This window comes from Dasypus novemcinctus, chromosome 18 (assembly GCF_030445035.2).
Source record: "Dasypus novemcinctus isolate mDasNov1 chromosome 18, mDasNov1.1.hap2, whole genome shotgun sequence".
Classification (NCBI taxonomy): domain Eukaryota; kingdom Metazoa; phylum Chordata; class Mammalia; order Cingulata; family Dasypodidae; genus Dasypus; species Dasypus novemcinctus.
In genome coordinates, this window is record NC_080690.1 from 37,372,363 (window position 1) to 37,387,083 (window position 14,721).

The window sequence follows — 14,721 nt, forward strand, 5'->3', positions numbered from 1 at the left end:
TTTCATTCCAATGAATAATGTACGTTTTTAACTGTAATGTACATTACTATTTAAATAGTTCAAAACTGAAAAAGATCTAAAAGCTCAATAGGATATTAAATTATAATGCACGAGAGGCAAGAGAAAAATGTACCTATACAATGGAATTTAGGAAGCTCTTGAAAATGTTGTAATTGTTTGAATAATGTGGAAAGATAATCATGATATAGTAAGTGAAAAGGTAGGTTGCAAAATATGTATAGTATTATTCCACTCTTATTAAAGTGTCTATGCAAAAAAAAAAAAAGACCCCAAATTAACAATTATCGCTGTATCAGCACTATGGAGGAGTCTTATTTGTGCCCCTCCCCCCCACAAATGTATGTTGCTAATGGTAGCATATATTGGTACTAATAACTTCATTGTAAACTTGGTAATTTATGCCAAAATCCTCAAAAACAGAGCAACTATTTTCACTTCTAGGAATTAGGAATGGGTGCAAAACTGCATGTATTAACCCAAATGCCCAATTTTACTAAAATGGTTACATGAATCACAGTACATCTAAATGAACCAATACTATGTATTAAAAAATCAAGTTGGCAGATACTAATTGACATAGGCTAATATACTATATTAAGAGCAGTACACTAAATATGCCTCACATGGTACTGATTTTATATAAAAGTATAATTAACTTATCTAGGTGGGTATATATCTCTCTCAAGTGTTTGTGCTTTTCTGCATTTTTGAACAGTTTATGTATTAGGGTTGCACTTTTGTAGATATTAAGTTCTAAATTTATTGCATAAGGTGAATTATGTGTAGTTAAAAATCACTCATACCCTCATATAGTTCACATTTTACTAAATACATCATTTTATACATAGTGTAATGTCTCCAAAAAACCATTCAACATAGCTGATTCTTCCTCCAGCTCTGGAAGGAAGCTGGGCAAGCACTAGATGAATTAGTTGACTTGTATTTATGTGTCATATTGTATGAAAAAGAAAAAGGTTTTCTAAGCATGAAAGTACAGTTAAATGTTTACAAGTTATATGAATGCACAATGAGACTCCACTGTTTTACTTTTGTAATTAGAGAAAAATAATTTTTTAAAAACGTTTACATATTGTAGGATCTTATATGCAATACTTCTCAGTTTTTCTTTGTACATAACTTCTACTCAAATTATTTCTTTTACTCTGGGGGGAAAAGTGTTTATCAAAAAATACTACAAAAAATGACATTGAGTTAGGCTATACTCTTAAGTCCTGGGATAAAAAATAATAATTACTGAGTTCTCAAATGGATTAATTTAAGGTGCTAGATGTACCTCTGAAACTTTCTGGAGTTTTCAAAGGCCCAGGGAAAATATCTTTTCTTCTTTTACTTTTTTACAACAATCACTATAGAACAATAATGAAATTAAATAAAAATGAAAAATCTATACTTGTTATAGGTGAAGTATTTTCATGTACACAGGCTGACATCATGGGTAGTCAAAGAATATGTTTAATAAAAAATAATTAAACTTCCATTTGCTCTATAGAACATCATAGAAAGTAATTTAATAAATTACAAATGACTTTTTAAGACGTTTGCTCAACTACAGAAAGCAAATTCAGACTACACAGAACACAACTGGTAAATATTGCAAATGTCCAAAAGAAAAAATTGGACTAAGACTTGGATCATGAAACCTGAAACAAGGGCTATAAATACAAGGCAATAACAGCTATAATTCTTTTAGTAACTACCAACACATACTTGAATATCCTTTCAACTGCAACTTTAGTATTGTGAAATTCTATTGATTTCTTTTCCCCTTATAACCCTTAAATTAACACAACCATATTTGCATGTTTTCTTTCTTTTCTTTTTTTTAAAGCTGATAGCTGGAGAACTTTTTCCCAATCAATCTGAAATAAAAGTGTTGTGAAACCCAAGAATATTTAAAGTTAATGCTTTGAAAACTGTAATTGCCTTATTACATAGAAAGAGTATCACTAGGATGTTAACCAAATTCACTTGACCATAATTAGGAAAATACTTTATTTCATAAATTTGATATAAATTAGATTTTAATAAGATCTAGGGCTCTCCCCTCCCTTTTTTTCTTTTCTTAAATTTGGGGAAAGAAAAGAACGAGAGAGAGGGAAGGGAAAAATGGATGGTGTTGAAATACTCCACCGGCAAACTAAGTTAACTGTGTTTGAAAACTTTGGCTATTTTGTAGGTGTATTCTAGTTAAACAAAAGTGCAATACTGCAAAGGGAAGATACTAAATATGTAATGTATAGTTTTCATGATGAAGAATTACTACCCACTTCTCCTGGATGGGCATTATAATGACTATTGCTAAGACATTGCATAAAGGATCATCAATTCAATGTACTATTTTGGAAAAATACAAAAATCAATACAACCCTAAAGGAACTTATATAAGTTTGTAAATACATATAACACTGTTTCTCTAATAATGGGGTAAGTTATTTTACATACAGAAACATAATTTACTGGTAAAGGTCTTGGTAAAACCCAATACAATTGCTTAAGTCATGAGAAAGCAAGAGAGTTCTATCAAAATACATGAGAAATTACTTTTCCAGTGGAGGACAATTAGGGTATTATTTTTTCCTAAATTTATCCCCTCATAATCCTTATCACTGACTTACTTGAGAACCAGAAAGCTAACATTTATCTCTCCGTAGACTGTAAGTAATATTTTTAAGTATAATTCAGTTCTAATTGTTTTAAATGTATTTGAAAGTGAACCTGGACCTCTACCTTGTTGGAATAATAGCAGCTTAAGCAGGAGAAATTGTATCACAAATCAAGTATCAGACAAATTTTACATGGTATAGGGTTCTTAAGGAATTGAACAGAAGCCTGGGGCTTCATTTATATAGCTTACAGGTATAACTTGTATATCCTTTTGAGATTATTCAAAGTGCATTTTCAAAATGGGCAACTCAGCGTATTTTGTATAAACTGATAACCCAACACTGATTCTGGGCAACATTTAGTATGCTTACACCTAGAAACTCAAAATGAATTTAGACTATCTGCATATTACTTTACCACTATTATATGTTAATTTTGGAAGATTTTCATGACATAAAACACAAACAGAAATCTATACAGATAAAGCAAACAGACAATTTTTTTTACATGAAGTATGCTGTGTTGAAAGTTCTTTTCAATGGCATTTATGAGTTTGCCTTTTCTGAGCCCTGAAGACAGACATTACTCATCTGTGACATGATTTTTTCTAATAGGAGGCCAAACTTTGAAAAGTTAAAACTGAGTATGTCTACAGAGTGCCAAAGTCACATGACACAGGATTATTTCATGACTTGCTTTCACTGATAGCAGAGTTAAACTCAGTAAAAAGCAAGTCATATTTCTTGCCAGATTAACATGATCTATAGGATGCGTTTAAAAAACCCCTGAAAACAAGTATAGAATTAGAAACGAATGTAAACTTCCTAAACTAACTCAGCTGAGGTAACAGGTAGCCAGTTAAATTGGCTGATTGGGAAACTTATTTCTTCTTTAAAACATACTTGTACCTGAATTGGAAACATCAGCAGTGTATCACAACACTAGAGCATTTTCATGTAATTAAAGCAATGGATGGTGATGTAGATTCTACAGCTTTCATGACATTCATTAGCTGCCCAAATTATTGCTGAGTTTTGATCTGTAAATTATAGGTGTCAAGGAGGCTGTAAAACTATATTCAAATTAAATCAGTAATATGCATAAAGTATTCTGTGTTCACTGCAAATATATTAAATATACAACTCTTATTGAGCATAATTTTCATAAAATTAACCCCCAACAAAATTATAATGCCTTTTGTTGTAATTTTACACCTTTATGTATTTGATAGTACATACGAGTTCAGAAACCTATGACTCTTAAGAAATATTACATGCAAAATGTCTCTGAAAGCAGTTTGCACTTCTAAACAAATAACTGAAATGTTCGGTCAGTAAGTTATTGATGCACTCAACACTGGGGAATTTACAGTTAATAATTAAAGGAAAAAAATCCAAAAATTAGTTCACAATTTAAGTGCAAAGTCTGGGAATCAGTCTTCATTACTAGAATCTGAATCCTCTGATGATGACGATGTACTATCAGATCCAGATGAAGCATCGGCTTTCTCTGAACCCTCATCTGTGCTGTTTTCATTGAGAGGGCTTGGTTCAGTTCCTCCTTTGTCTTCCTGATCTCTAACTCTGGAATCTTCTTCCTTTACTTCTACAGACTTAGACAAGCCTAAGTCACTGTTCTTGATTTTCTGCACATCCAAAGTATTCGACTGAGACAAAGTTGGAATATGAAGATTAAGGCCTGGAGTGAGAAGCATCCCTGGATAAAGTATATTAGATAGTAATAGAGGGTTAAGAGCTAATGGGTTGGCAGCTGCAGCTGTATTTAATGCAGAAGTAGAGGATGTTGAAGGAGAACTTGACAAAGAGTTTTCTCCACCATTTTCTGAATTTTGTCTCTCTGTCCTTTCTTTTTTTCCTTCTAGCTCCTTAGAGTCATTTCCCTTTTTCTCTTCTGTTCCAGATTCTGTAGGCTTTGTCAGGAGTCCTCCCATGCCCAACAGATTTGGTAATCCAGCCATTCCTGACAGCAGCATGGGGAACATGGCAGCCATGTTTTTAGCTTCTCCTCCAGAAGACTGGCCAGCAGGCACTCCCATTAGCCCTGCAGTTACTTGCATTGACTGCAAGTTTTGTAGGTTTTGTCGTAAGGCCTGAAGAGTTGTAAGATCCACACCTGGAAGTAACCCATTGGCTAACAAAGGACTGGCTGAAACACTGGTTGTGGTTGCAGTTGCTGCTGTGGCTGCTGCCTTTGCAATTCCACTTTTAGGTCGTCTCCCCCGCCTGCTTACTTCTTCTCTCACAACAGGACCAGTGAGAATACGTTCATACATACTTTCTGGAAGAAATCCCTGAAATAAATGTATATTTATTAATAATAGCTACATAAAAATAAAATCACTATCTTGTCATGCAACAACCTACTAAGAACAGGTAATTATTCATAAAGTTATCCTATAGAAAATAATTATGAAAGAGACCATCTATTTTCATTTTATCATAAATAGAGGTTTGAAACTGCTCTTCCATTTCTCATTCCATTGTAGAATAAGAGTATAAAGAGGCCTCTAGCTTCCGCCTTCCACGTTATGAGTCATGAGTCTGCAGACTAGTTCTAGAAAACAACAGGTTCAGAGACATTTCTTCATTAGTGAAATATGCAATACATAGAGCATACACCATTTGCTCTAAAAAAGTGAAGAAGTAGCTCCCTTCTAAGATGGAATAGCAACAAGGGAAGGAGGGGGAAGTAAGGCAAAGTTTAAGGCTAAACTGATGATTCATATAACTCTTTTAACTGTCACTATTGGTATAAGGGAGATAGCACCAAACCAGGGTCAAGCTGAAAATATACTCAACAAAGAGAAAAAAATCCCTTGGCTCAAAACAGCAGTAGCACCGGCAGATGGAAAAGCATCAAGTCCAGGATAATGGAGCACAATCTGTACTACTTTCTTATAATTCTCCTATGATTTTCTGGGGGCTCAAAACTCCTAAAAGCTTCAGGAATTTAGAACCTCTAGAAAAGCAACATCCATTATAAATACAATAAAAGCCACCTATGTATTTTTAAATTTTCTAGTGACCACTAGAAATTTCTATTTTAGAAATAGGAGTGATATTAATTTTAGTAATATAGTCTACATAACCCAATATAACCAAAATTATCATTTCAACATGTAATCAATACAAACCTTATTAATAAGATATTTTACATTCTTTTCTAAACTAAGTCTTCAAAATCCAAATCCAGTATGTATTTTACATTTATAAAACATCTCAATTCAGGCTAGCCAAACTTCAAGTGCTTAAAGGCCCCAGGTGCCTAGTGGCTACCATTTGTGACACTGTATCTCTAGACTGTGGTGTAAAATAACATTCTTATGGGACTACCTTTTACTTTTGTTTTGAATAGATGAACTTATTTGTTCTATTACAAAAGTATTAGGGCTCATTGTAGAACACATGGACAATAATAAAATGCAAAAAACAAAAAACAAACAAAAAAACCCCACATCCATAACCTAACCATATAGAGATAACCACTCTTAATATTTCAGAATGTATTCTTCCATTTTTACCGTGCATATATTTACATTAACAATTCTTACCACTTCCCTTCCTAAAATAAAACAAAAAAATAGAATCATAATGAACATAATTTTATAGCCTGCCTTTTAAATTCAGACATCTGTTGAAAGAATAGCTATTATTTATTCAGTACTTACTATTAGGCTTTACTTTTGCAAGACCTTAACTATTATCCAATTTAATATATTGAGAACTTTTTTCCTCTTGCCATTAGATGTTCTTCTAAGATATAATTTTTAAATGGTTGCGTAGTTTTTCAATATATGGATGAGCCATTAGTTTTTCCCCATTTTTCCTTACTAAATCATGATGAATATTCTTATACATATTTCTATGTCCATCTATCTTTGATTTTATCATTTAACCAATTTGGGTTCACCTGCTTATCTTTCTAAACATTGGAGGAACAACTGAGCTTGTTTTCAGGAATATGGGATAAAAGTACCTGGACAGAATTTCTTGCAGTAATGCTTCCATAAGCTGCCTTTTGTCTGTTATTTTATTTTGTGAATTTAAAATAAAGTTTACTTTAAAAAATTCAATCTAAGATATAATTAAATTGTATCTAATTTAAAAAATGGTGACTGAGTTACCATTTGTGAAATACTCACAGATTGCTTAACAACATCTCCCCATTCAGGAGCTACTCCATACTCTGAATTTTCTTTCAGGAATCTACATAAATCTTTCAAAGGTGGAGCAAATGCGCCTCCAACCTGTAAATGAAAAAGAATTAGATAATGAAAACACCAGTGAATATGGAAATATTTCTTGACTGTATTCTGCGTTCCACAGAGTTCATTAAAAAAAAAAACATTTATTTTTTGAACCACCTTCAATAATCTTTATGATTATGTAAAAAAAAAAAAGACTTCTACAACCCATAAGGACCACATACATGTGGTAATAGGAATTTTTTTAAATTATAGATTTAATTGTTATAAATTATAAATTTTAAATGTTTTAAGTAGAGTAGCACAACTTTTTGTGCACTTAATATACTGAATAAGCAGGGTCTAGTTTTGAATATACTCTTTGGACTTACTAGCTACTTACTAGCTATGCAAACTAGTAACTGGAACAATAAAATGAATAACTACAACTTATTGTGTACTTAATATATTGGATAAGCTGATAGTCTAGTTTAGAATATACTCTTTGGAGTCAGACTTAACAGCTATGTGAACTTGAGCAAATCAGTATACCTCTTTGAACCCCAGTTTCCTGATCACAGCAACAATACTTTCCTCACAGGGTTATATGAAGAGACAATGAGATAATTCAAGTACGTTAGCATAGTGCTTAGCATATAATAAATGTTTTTGTTATTATTATATTCTAAGTATTGTGCTAAGGATTTTATATAATTTCATTCAGTTCTCACTCAGCCTTGTGAGACAGTAATATTTCTATTTTGCATATGAAGGACTGAGCCTAAGAGATGTTATATAATTTGCCTAAAAAGGGCAATTTCTGGATTCAAAGCCAGGTCTCAAATATCCAGGCTCTTGGCAAGCAGCTGTGGCTCAATTAGCTGGGCTCCTGCCTACCATATGGGAGGCCCTGGGTTTGCGTCCCACGGCCTCCTTGTGAAGGCAGGCTCACCTGCACGCTGAGGAGGGCTGCCTGGCCCACAAGTGCCATGGAAAGCTGACTCAGCACGGTGATGTAAAGAAAAAAAAGGGAGACAAGCAAAAACGCAGAAGAGCATGCCACAAATGGACAGAGAGAGCAGACAGCATGCAAAAAGCCATGGAGGGATTAAAAAAAATAGTCCATGCTCTTATCTATTACATATATTAAAAAACTAAAAGTATGAAAATATACATAGCATTTGAATGTGAAAAGTGATATTACCAACTAATTATAAGCAAATTTGAAAACTAAAAGAGCAAATATAATAATTAGTATGCTATGAAAACAAAGGTAATATTCTGGAATTTAAGGATTAATATTATTTTTGGACACATGATTTGAACCTATCAATTTAATATCCCTATGGAGTCTAAAGATATTCTTGAGTAATTTCTTCTTCCATACCCCTTTGAATGAATAAATACTATATCCTGATAGGATTTAGACAAGGTTTCATATGGTCAGTTAATTACCTAAAAAATATTCTTATCTAGTATTCCTTATAGTTTTTACTTAGTTTCTATACTTTGTTGTCTTCTTTTATTCCCCCCTTCATTAAGTTCCAATTTAAACTGGAGGCCCCTTGGGTGGTTTATGGGAATTTAGCAGGTGGATTCTTTTCCTTAGTAACTCATCAGTCCTAGAGGCTCAGGAAAATAAAGAATTCTTCAAATTAAGAGAAATGAACTAGCCTCTCATGAGGATGTAACGATTAAAAATAAAATTTAGAATTTCATATTAAACCTAACAAGTAAAAAAATCCCAAATTCCTCCATATCCTTAAAATTGGCTAAGACATAGTCATTTATAATATTTATGCTAATTTTTGGCATAAGGGCAAGTACAAAGATTTGGAACACAATCTATACAAGCACAAAATTAAGTGAACTACTACTAAAATGTCCGCTTGTTCTTTCCCTAAAACATCTATGACATTAGTTTAAGGTACTAACAAAAGCTGAAGAAGCTATCTCTACAAAATTTGACTAAATCAGTACATACAATATTAAAATAACTGTTCAATTTAAAGAGTTTTCCAATCCAGTGTTTTTCCCCAAGACATTCCAAAGCTCTTATGTATTTTTATTGTGGCAGTAGGGTATTTAATAGAAAGCAAAGCAGAGCTAGAGAATTAATATGACCTATGTAAGATAACTTAGTTTATGACAAAATTCAATAACAAATTAGCCATTTTTCATTCTTATCTATTGTATTACTTGCTTAGCAGAATAAACAGCAGTGGGTTAAAGCTACAAGTATATAAAAGGGTGACACAATTTACTCTAATTTACCCTATGAGATAAAAGAGATCTGTACCAATCCAAATGCAAAACAAGCAATTTGTGGAAACAAATATGGGCCCACATTTAGTTCAGAAATAAACTTAAGAAAAACCTTAACTTTTACCATTCATCAAAAAGGAAAGCATAGGGGTGCCATTCGTCTATAAGGTATCTTTGTGCACATTTTAGTTCCACCTATCAGAAAATTATGTCACATGCAAAGTTTGATAGAACAAGACACCTTACTGCTACCTGATGGAAAACTGCAGTGATAAATACACAAATCTATGATGGCTATGGTATGAATGTTGTCTCCTTAGATCAGAGTTTTTCAATCTTGGCACTACTGATATAATCGACCAATAATATGCATAGCAGGATGTTTAGCACATCCCTAGTCTTTATCCACTAGATGTAGTCTATGATTTCCCCCACAAATCTGCTTGGGTTCAACCCATTTCCTGTTTTGCTGAAAAATACTGCAAGATGAAATAGCGTTCTAGAGAGCTCTTAAATATTGAATCAGTATGAAAAATTAATAACAAATAAACACAAACCTTTCTGGCATTTCTTCTGTTAATTAGCTGAACACGTTCTTCTCCAGTGAGACTATTAACATCGAGTTTATTGGGGTTTCTGCAACGATGCCTTTTTTGTTTAGGTCTCCCCTCATGAAGCTGCATTCTCTAAAAATACAAAGACAAAGAAAGAGCTCTAAAAATCTTCACCTGTGTACAACTATTAAAAATATTACAAATGAGCTGATCCAAAAAGCTGACTGTATGTAATATGGAAGCATTTACCCTCTAGTTATCCACATTTTAAAAACAAAGCTTCAAGGGAAGACTTTAAAAGGTACTTGCATGTATCTTTTCCTCAAATTATACATTTAAAGAACTACTTTGGTCTTTAATGATTACTGAAGGTCAATCATAAGTTTTCATATAGAACATTTATGGTTCTATATGAAACTAGGGTCCTTAGACTGGACCCTAAAATGAACAGGACTCTTTCCTTAAATGCCCTCAAAGATCATGGTATTCCTGAGGAGGAATACTTGAAGAAATTACCAATATTGCTGGGGACGTTTTCTATAAACTATAGACTACTTTACTTTTTCTCCTGTTTCATAAATTTATCAGACTTTTCCTGAGCTCCCATACAGTTAATAATTTGTGCTAGTGGCTTCCATTTCTCTTTGTGTCATTAATGCTTTTTCTTATCTCTTCTCATGGAATCCTTAAAACAATACTAAAGTGTAGTATTCTTATTTTGCAAATGGAGAATCAAGATTCAGAGAAGTTATTTTCCTCAAGGTCATACAGCTAGTAAGTGGTCAAGCCAGATTAAGAAGCCAATATCTGGCAAAAAAAAAAAAAAAAGAAAATTCTTTACATCATACCATGCTGCTTACCTCTATAACTGTTAACAAAGCAGAGCTTGATGTTTATAGCTAATTTCCAACCAATAGAGCATCCAAGAAGACTAATACTCAAACACCAGTCCAGCCATAGCCTGGACCTAACTCACCTTTTCTATCCAGTTATTACTACTCTTTTTATTCCCTCACACCCTTTGGAATATCATACTCGTCACTGTTTTATGAATATGCCTTACAGTTGTACCATCTTTTTAACACTATTCTATAAAATGTCTAGAATATTCTTCTTTTGTGTTCACTTGGTCAATGCACACTTATTTTTCTTTTACCCACCATTCAAATGTCAGCTCTATTTTTTCTTTATCTTTCCCTAGGTATTTTACTGTGCTCAGGCAGAGCTAATTGTTCTTGTATTCTTTCCCATGTCACTTTATATATACTTAGCATTATTACGCTTTGCAGATATTGTATTTTTAACAAATTGAAGATCTGTGGCAACTCTGCATTGAACAAATCTATTGGCATGATTTTTCCAAAAGCATGTGCTCACTTTGTGTCTCTTGATCACATTTTAAATAAGGCAGTATGTATATTTTTCTTAGTTATAATGTTATGGCATACATAATAGACTACAATATAGTATAAACACAACTTTTATATGCACTGAGAAACCAAAAAATTTATGTGACTTGCTTTATTGTGGTGGCTTGGAACAAAATCTAGAACATCCCTGAGGTATGCTGGTATACCATGTTATAATTAAATATTTAGCTTTAGAGATGATATAATACAGTATGAAATGTAAAAGATCATAAATTTAAAGTACCCTTGGGAAGCTAGACAGCAACAAATGCTGCTTTTAAAAAAAGGCTTTAAAATCTTACTAATATAATGATATAAAACATCGTGATAAAATGTTTATTTGCAGTGAAAATAATGAATAGCTGGAAAAGTGAACAAAAAATTTTAATAAACACTTCATTACAGTGAAAGGAGAAAGCTTTTGAGAATCCAGAGACAAAGGGCCATGAGGGCAAGAACCTCTTGCCTTTTCACTGTTACTATCCTCAATACCTTAAAATAGTTACTACTAGGTACACAGTAACAATTTATTGAATGAATAAATGAGTTTTATTTTGCTAATCTTCTAAGACGTACAGGGTTAAACTGATTCCCATTATGTTTAGAAGTATTCATTCTATGATTTTTCATTTTTAATAAAACCCCACAATCCCGCCCCCTATTTTAATGACCTTATTTGGCTTTTTTTTTTCCCAATCAAAAGGAATAAAAGCATATTGGGGGAAGTGGATATGGCTCAAGCGATTGGGCTCCCGCCTACCACATGGGAGGTCCCGGGTTTGGTTCCCGGGACCTCCTGGAGAAGGTGAGCTGGTGCGACTGGCAGGCATGGTGATTCTGGTACAGCAAGATGATGCAACAAAGAGACGAAGAGGAAAGGCAATGAGAGACAAAAACCAGGGAGCTGAGGTGGCTTAAGTGATTGAGTGCCTCTCTCCCACAAGGAAGGTCCCGAGTTTGGTTCCTAGTGCCTCTTAAAGAGAGGATGAGCAGACACAGAGCACATAGCAAATGGACAGAGAACAGGCAGCAACCATAAATGATGAGGGGTTGGGGTGGAATAAAAAAAAAAAAAGCACAGATTGGGGAGCAGATGTGGTTTAAGCAGTTGAATGTCTGCTTTCCACAGGTTCAGTCCCCAGTGTCTCTTAAAAACAACAAAAAAAACCAAGTAAACAAATGAAGCAAAACAACAACAACAAAAAATCCCAACCCAATGGAGCTGATGTGGCTCAGTGGCTGAATGCTGGCTTCCCACATATGAGGTCCTGGTTCAATATCTGGCCCCGTACCTCAAAAAACAAACACCCCCCCCCCACCAAACCCCACAAAAAAACAAAAACAAAAAACACAGGAGAATGTGTGGTATCCTTTCAGAAAGGTATATGAAAAGGGCATCTGAAAGCCTAAGTTGAGGCTTTCTGTTTTAGATTATCAGATTGTTTCACCTTGACAACAGCAGCAACGTAAAACTACTGGCTCTAAATATATGAAAAGAATATAAAGACCATTCTAGGGACTGGAGCATTTGTGGTTCTTCTTAATGGAAACAAAAAAATAGGGCATTTTTTTTCCTGTTAATAAAATAATAATCATTTTGCATTTACATGGCACTTTTTAGTTTTCAAAGGATTTTCATTTTTTAAATTGTTTACTTACTAGCTCACAGTTTCACTATGTACTAGTAACTTAGGTTATCTATTTAATTTATAAAATGGAGGTAGAAAGAACATGCCCTGCTAACTTTACCATACAGAGAATATTCCCTTATTCTTTACCTTATAAAGTACACATAAATACCAAGGGATACTGACATAAAATTTGGTTCATTAGCATCTGATAGTAAAGTTTTACAAAATCAAATACAGAGTTCTATGACTGAGAAAGGCATATACCCATAAGACAATGGTAAATAAATAGCATTTGGGGATGAGAATGCAAATGAAATAGAACAATCTCATCTTTGATTAATACAAACTCATTGTGCATCTGAAGACAAACTATACACCTATAGCTTGAAATTAATTAAGCACTGAGGTTATTAAGACTATAACAGTACTTTAGACTATGGAGTTAAGACTTACAAGCTGTGTGTGGCCTGGGACTATTAACATTTCTGTTAATTTTAATCTATAAAATAGTTATTACTATGTTATCCCATAGGATTGTTGTGTTAGATGAGATAATCCACATTGAGTGCATTAGCCACAGTGACTAAGTGTAATGCTAGTCACGTGGTTGAGATTCAATAAAATGGTCATTATTATTATTTTAAATAAACTTCTTGAGGGAAAAGGACTGCATGTTTTATACCTTTGAAAACTTCAATGGACCTAACAGAATTCTGTATATCAGGGGTGATTTTTATTACTAAATATTTGTTGAATGGAATCTTTCATGGGAAAGATGCTTTATTTTTTTTCCTGCTAATTTTTCTATATCTGAGGCAAAATACATATTTAGCGTAAGTGGATGAGAATTTATGTTTCACCATTATAAGGTCTGAAAAATCAGAGAAATGAAATATACCAGGATTTTTAAAGGTTTCACGTACAGGAATAAAAGCTCCTAGATCTTCCACATAACCTGGGTGCTCCTTAAGCCATTTTTCCAAATCCTTTCTCTTCGGTGCATCATCACCTGCAAGTCTTGTCCCATCTTTAAGATGAATAACTGGAACTGGACTCTCTGTATCTGGTATTCCTTGAGGTTGAGTATAGGACAGTGCTGGATTTATCCCTGTAGAAATCTGTGAGGTGGTTATGCCTAGAGTAACCTGTAGAAAACCACCAAATGAAATTTTTATTTACATGCTTTATCATTCTAATTTTGATTCCAATGAAGCAATTATTATTGAAGAAGAGTAAAGGTAAGTTGTGCCTTAAGTTTATGCCAATGTTTTAAAAGTTAACATTTCTCAGACGTTGAAGCATGTCAGAGTCTACTGAGATACAAACTAAAACTATGTAGTATAATCTCATTATTTAAAAAACATTCGGGAAACGGACTTGGCCCAGTGGTTAGGGCGTCCGTCTACCACATGGGAGGTCCGCGGTTCAAACCCCAGGCCTCCTTGACCGGTGTGGAGCTGGCCCATGTGCAGTGCTGATGCGCGCAAGGAATACCGTGCCACGCAAGGGTGTCCCCCGCGTAGGGGAGCCCCATGCACAAGGAGTGTGCCCATGAGGAGAGCCGCCCAGCGTGAAAAGAAAGTGCAGCCTGCCCAGGAATGGCGCCGCCCACACTTCTCGTGCCGCTGATGACAACAGAAGCGGACAAAGAAACAAGACGCAGCAAATAGACACTGAGAACAGACAACCCAGGGAGGTGGGGAAATTAAATAAATAAATAAATCTTAAAAAAAAAAACAAAAAACATTCACAAAACAGCAACATATATAAACTAGGATTGATTTCTAGACTCAAGGGTCAATAGTTTTTAAGTATTGCTCTACTTACTTGATTAGGTGGTTTATTTCTGTTAAAAAAGAAGATGTCAACACCTTCTACATTCTTCCTCCTTCCCCGCCTTTTTTTGACTATAGGCTGGTTGTCTAATATCACTCCATTGGGACCAAGGGTTGATTGAACAGAAATACCTAATCAGATTAAAATTGCAAAATAGTGATTAGAATCTAGATCCT

At 33.9% G+C, this 14,721-nt stretch overlaps 1 protein-coding gene across 15 annotated transcripts in view; it reads right to left on the reverse strand.

Annotated features, from left to right (window-relative positions):
• Positions 1-1,478: 1,478 nt before the first annotated feature.
• CHD9 (chromodomain helicase DNA binding protein 9) overlaps positions 1,479-14,721 on the reverse strand; it is a 330,078-nt gene continuing 316,835 nt past the window's right edge. For all 15 annotated transcript variants that reach the window (XM_058280018.2, XM_058280021.2, XM_012523904.3 and 12 more), the window contains 5 exons: positions 14,537-14,676; positions 13,633-13,854; positions 9,673-9,801; positions 6,809-6,913; positions 1,479-4,957 (listed from right to left, as the gene is read on the reverse strand). In XM_058280018.2, coding sequence (XP_058136001.1) covers positions 4,079-4,957; positions 6,809-6,913; positions 9,673-9,801; positions 13,633-13,854; positions 14,537-14,676 — 1,475 coding nt within the window. In that variant the 3' untranslated portion in view covers positions 1,479-4,078. The remainder of the gene's footprint in view (positions 4,958-6,808; positions 6,914-9,672; positions 9,802-13,632; positions 13,855-14,536; positions 14,677-14,721) is intronic.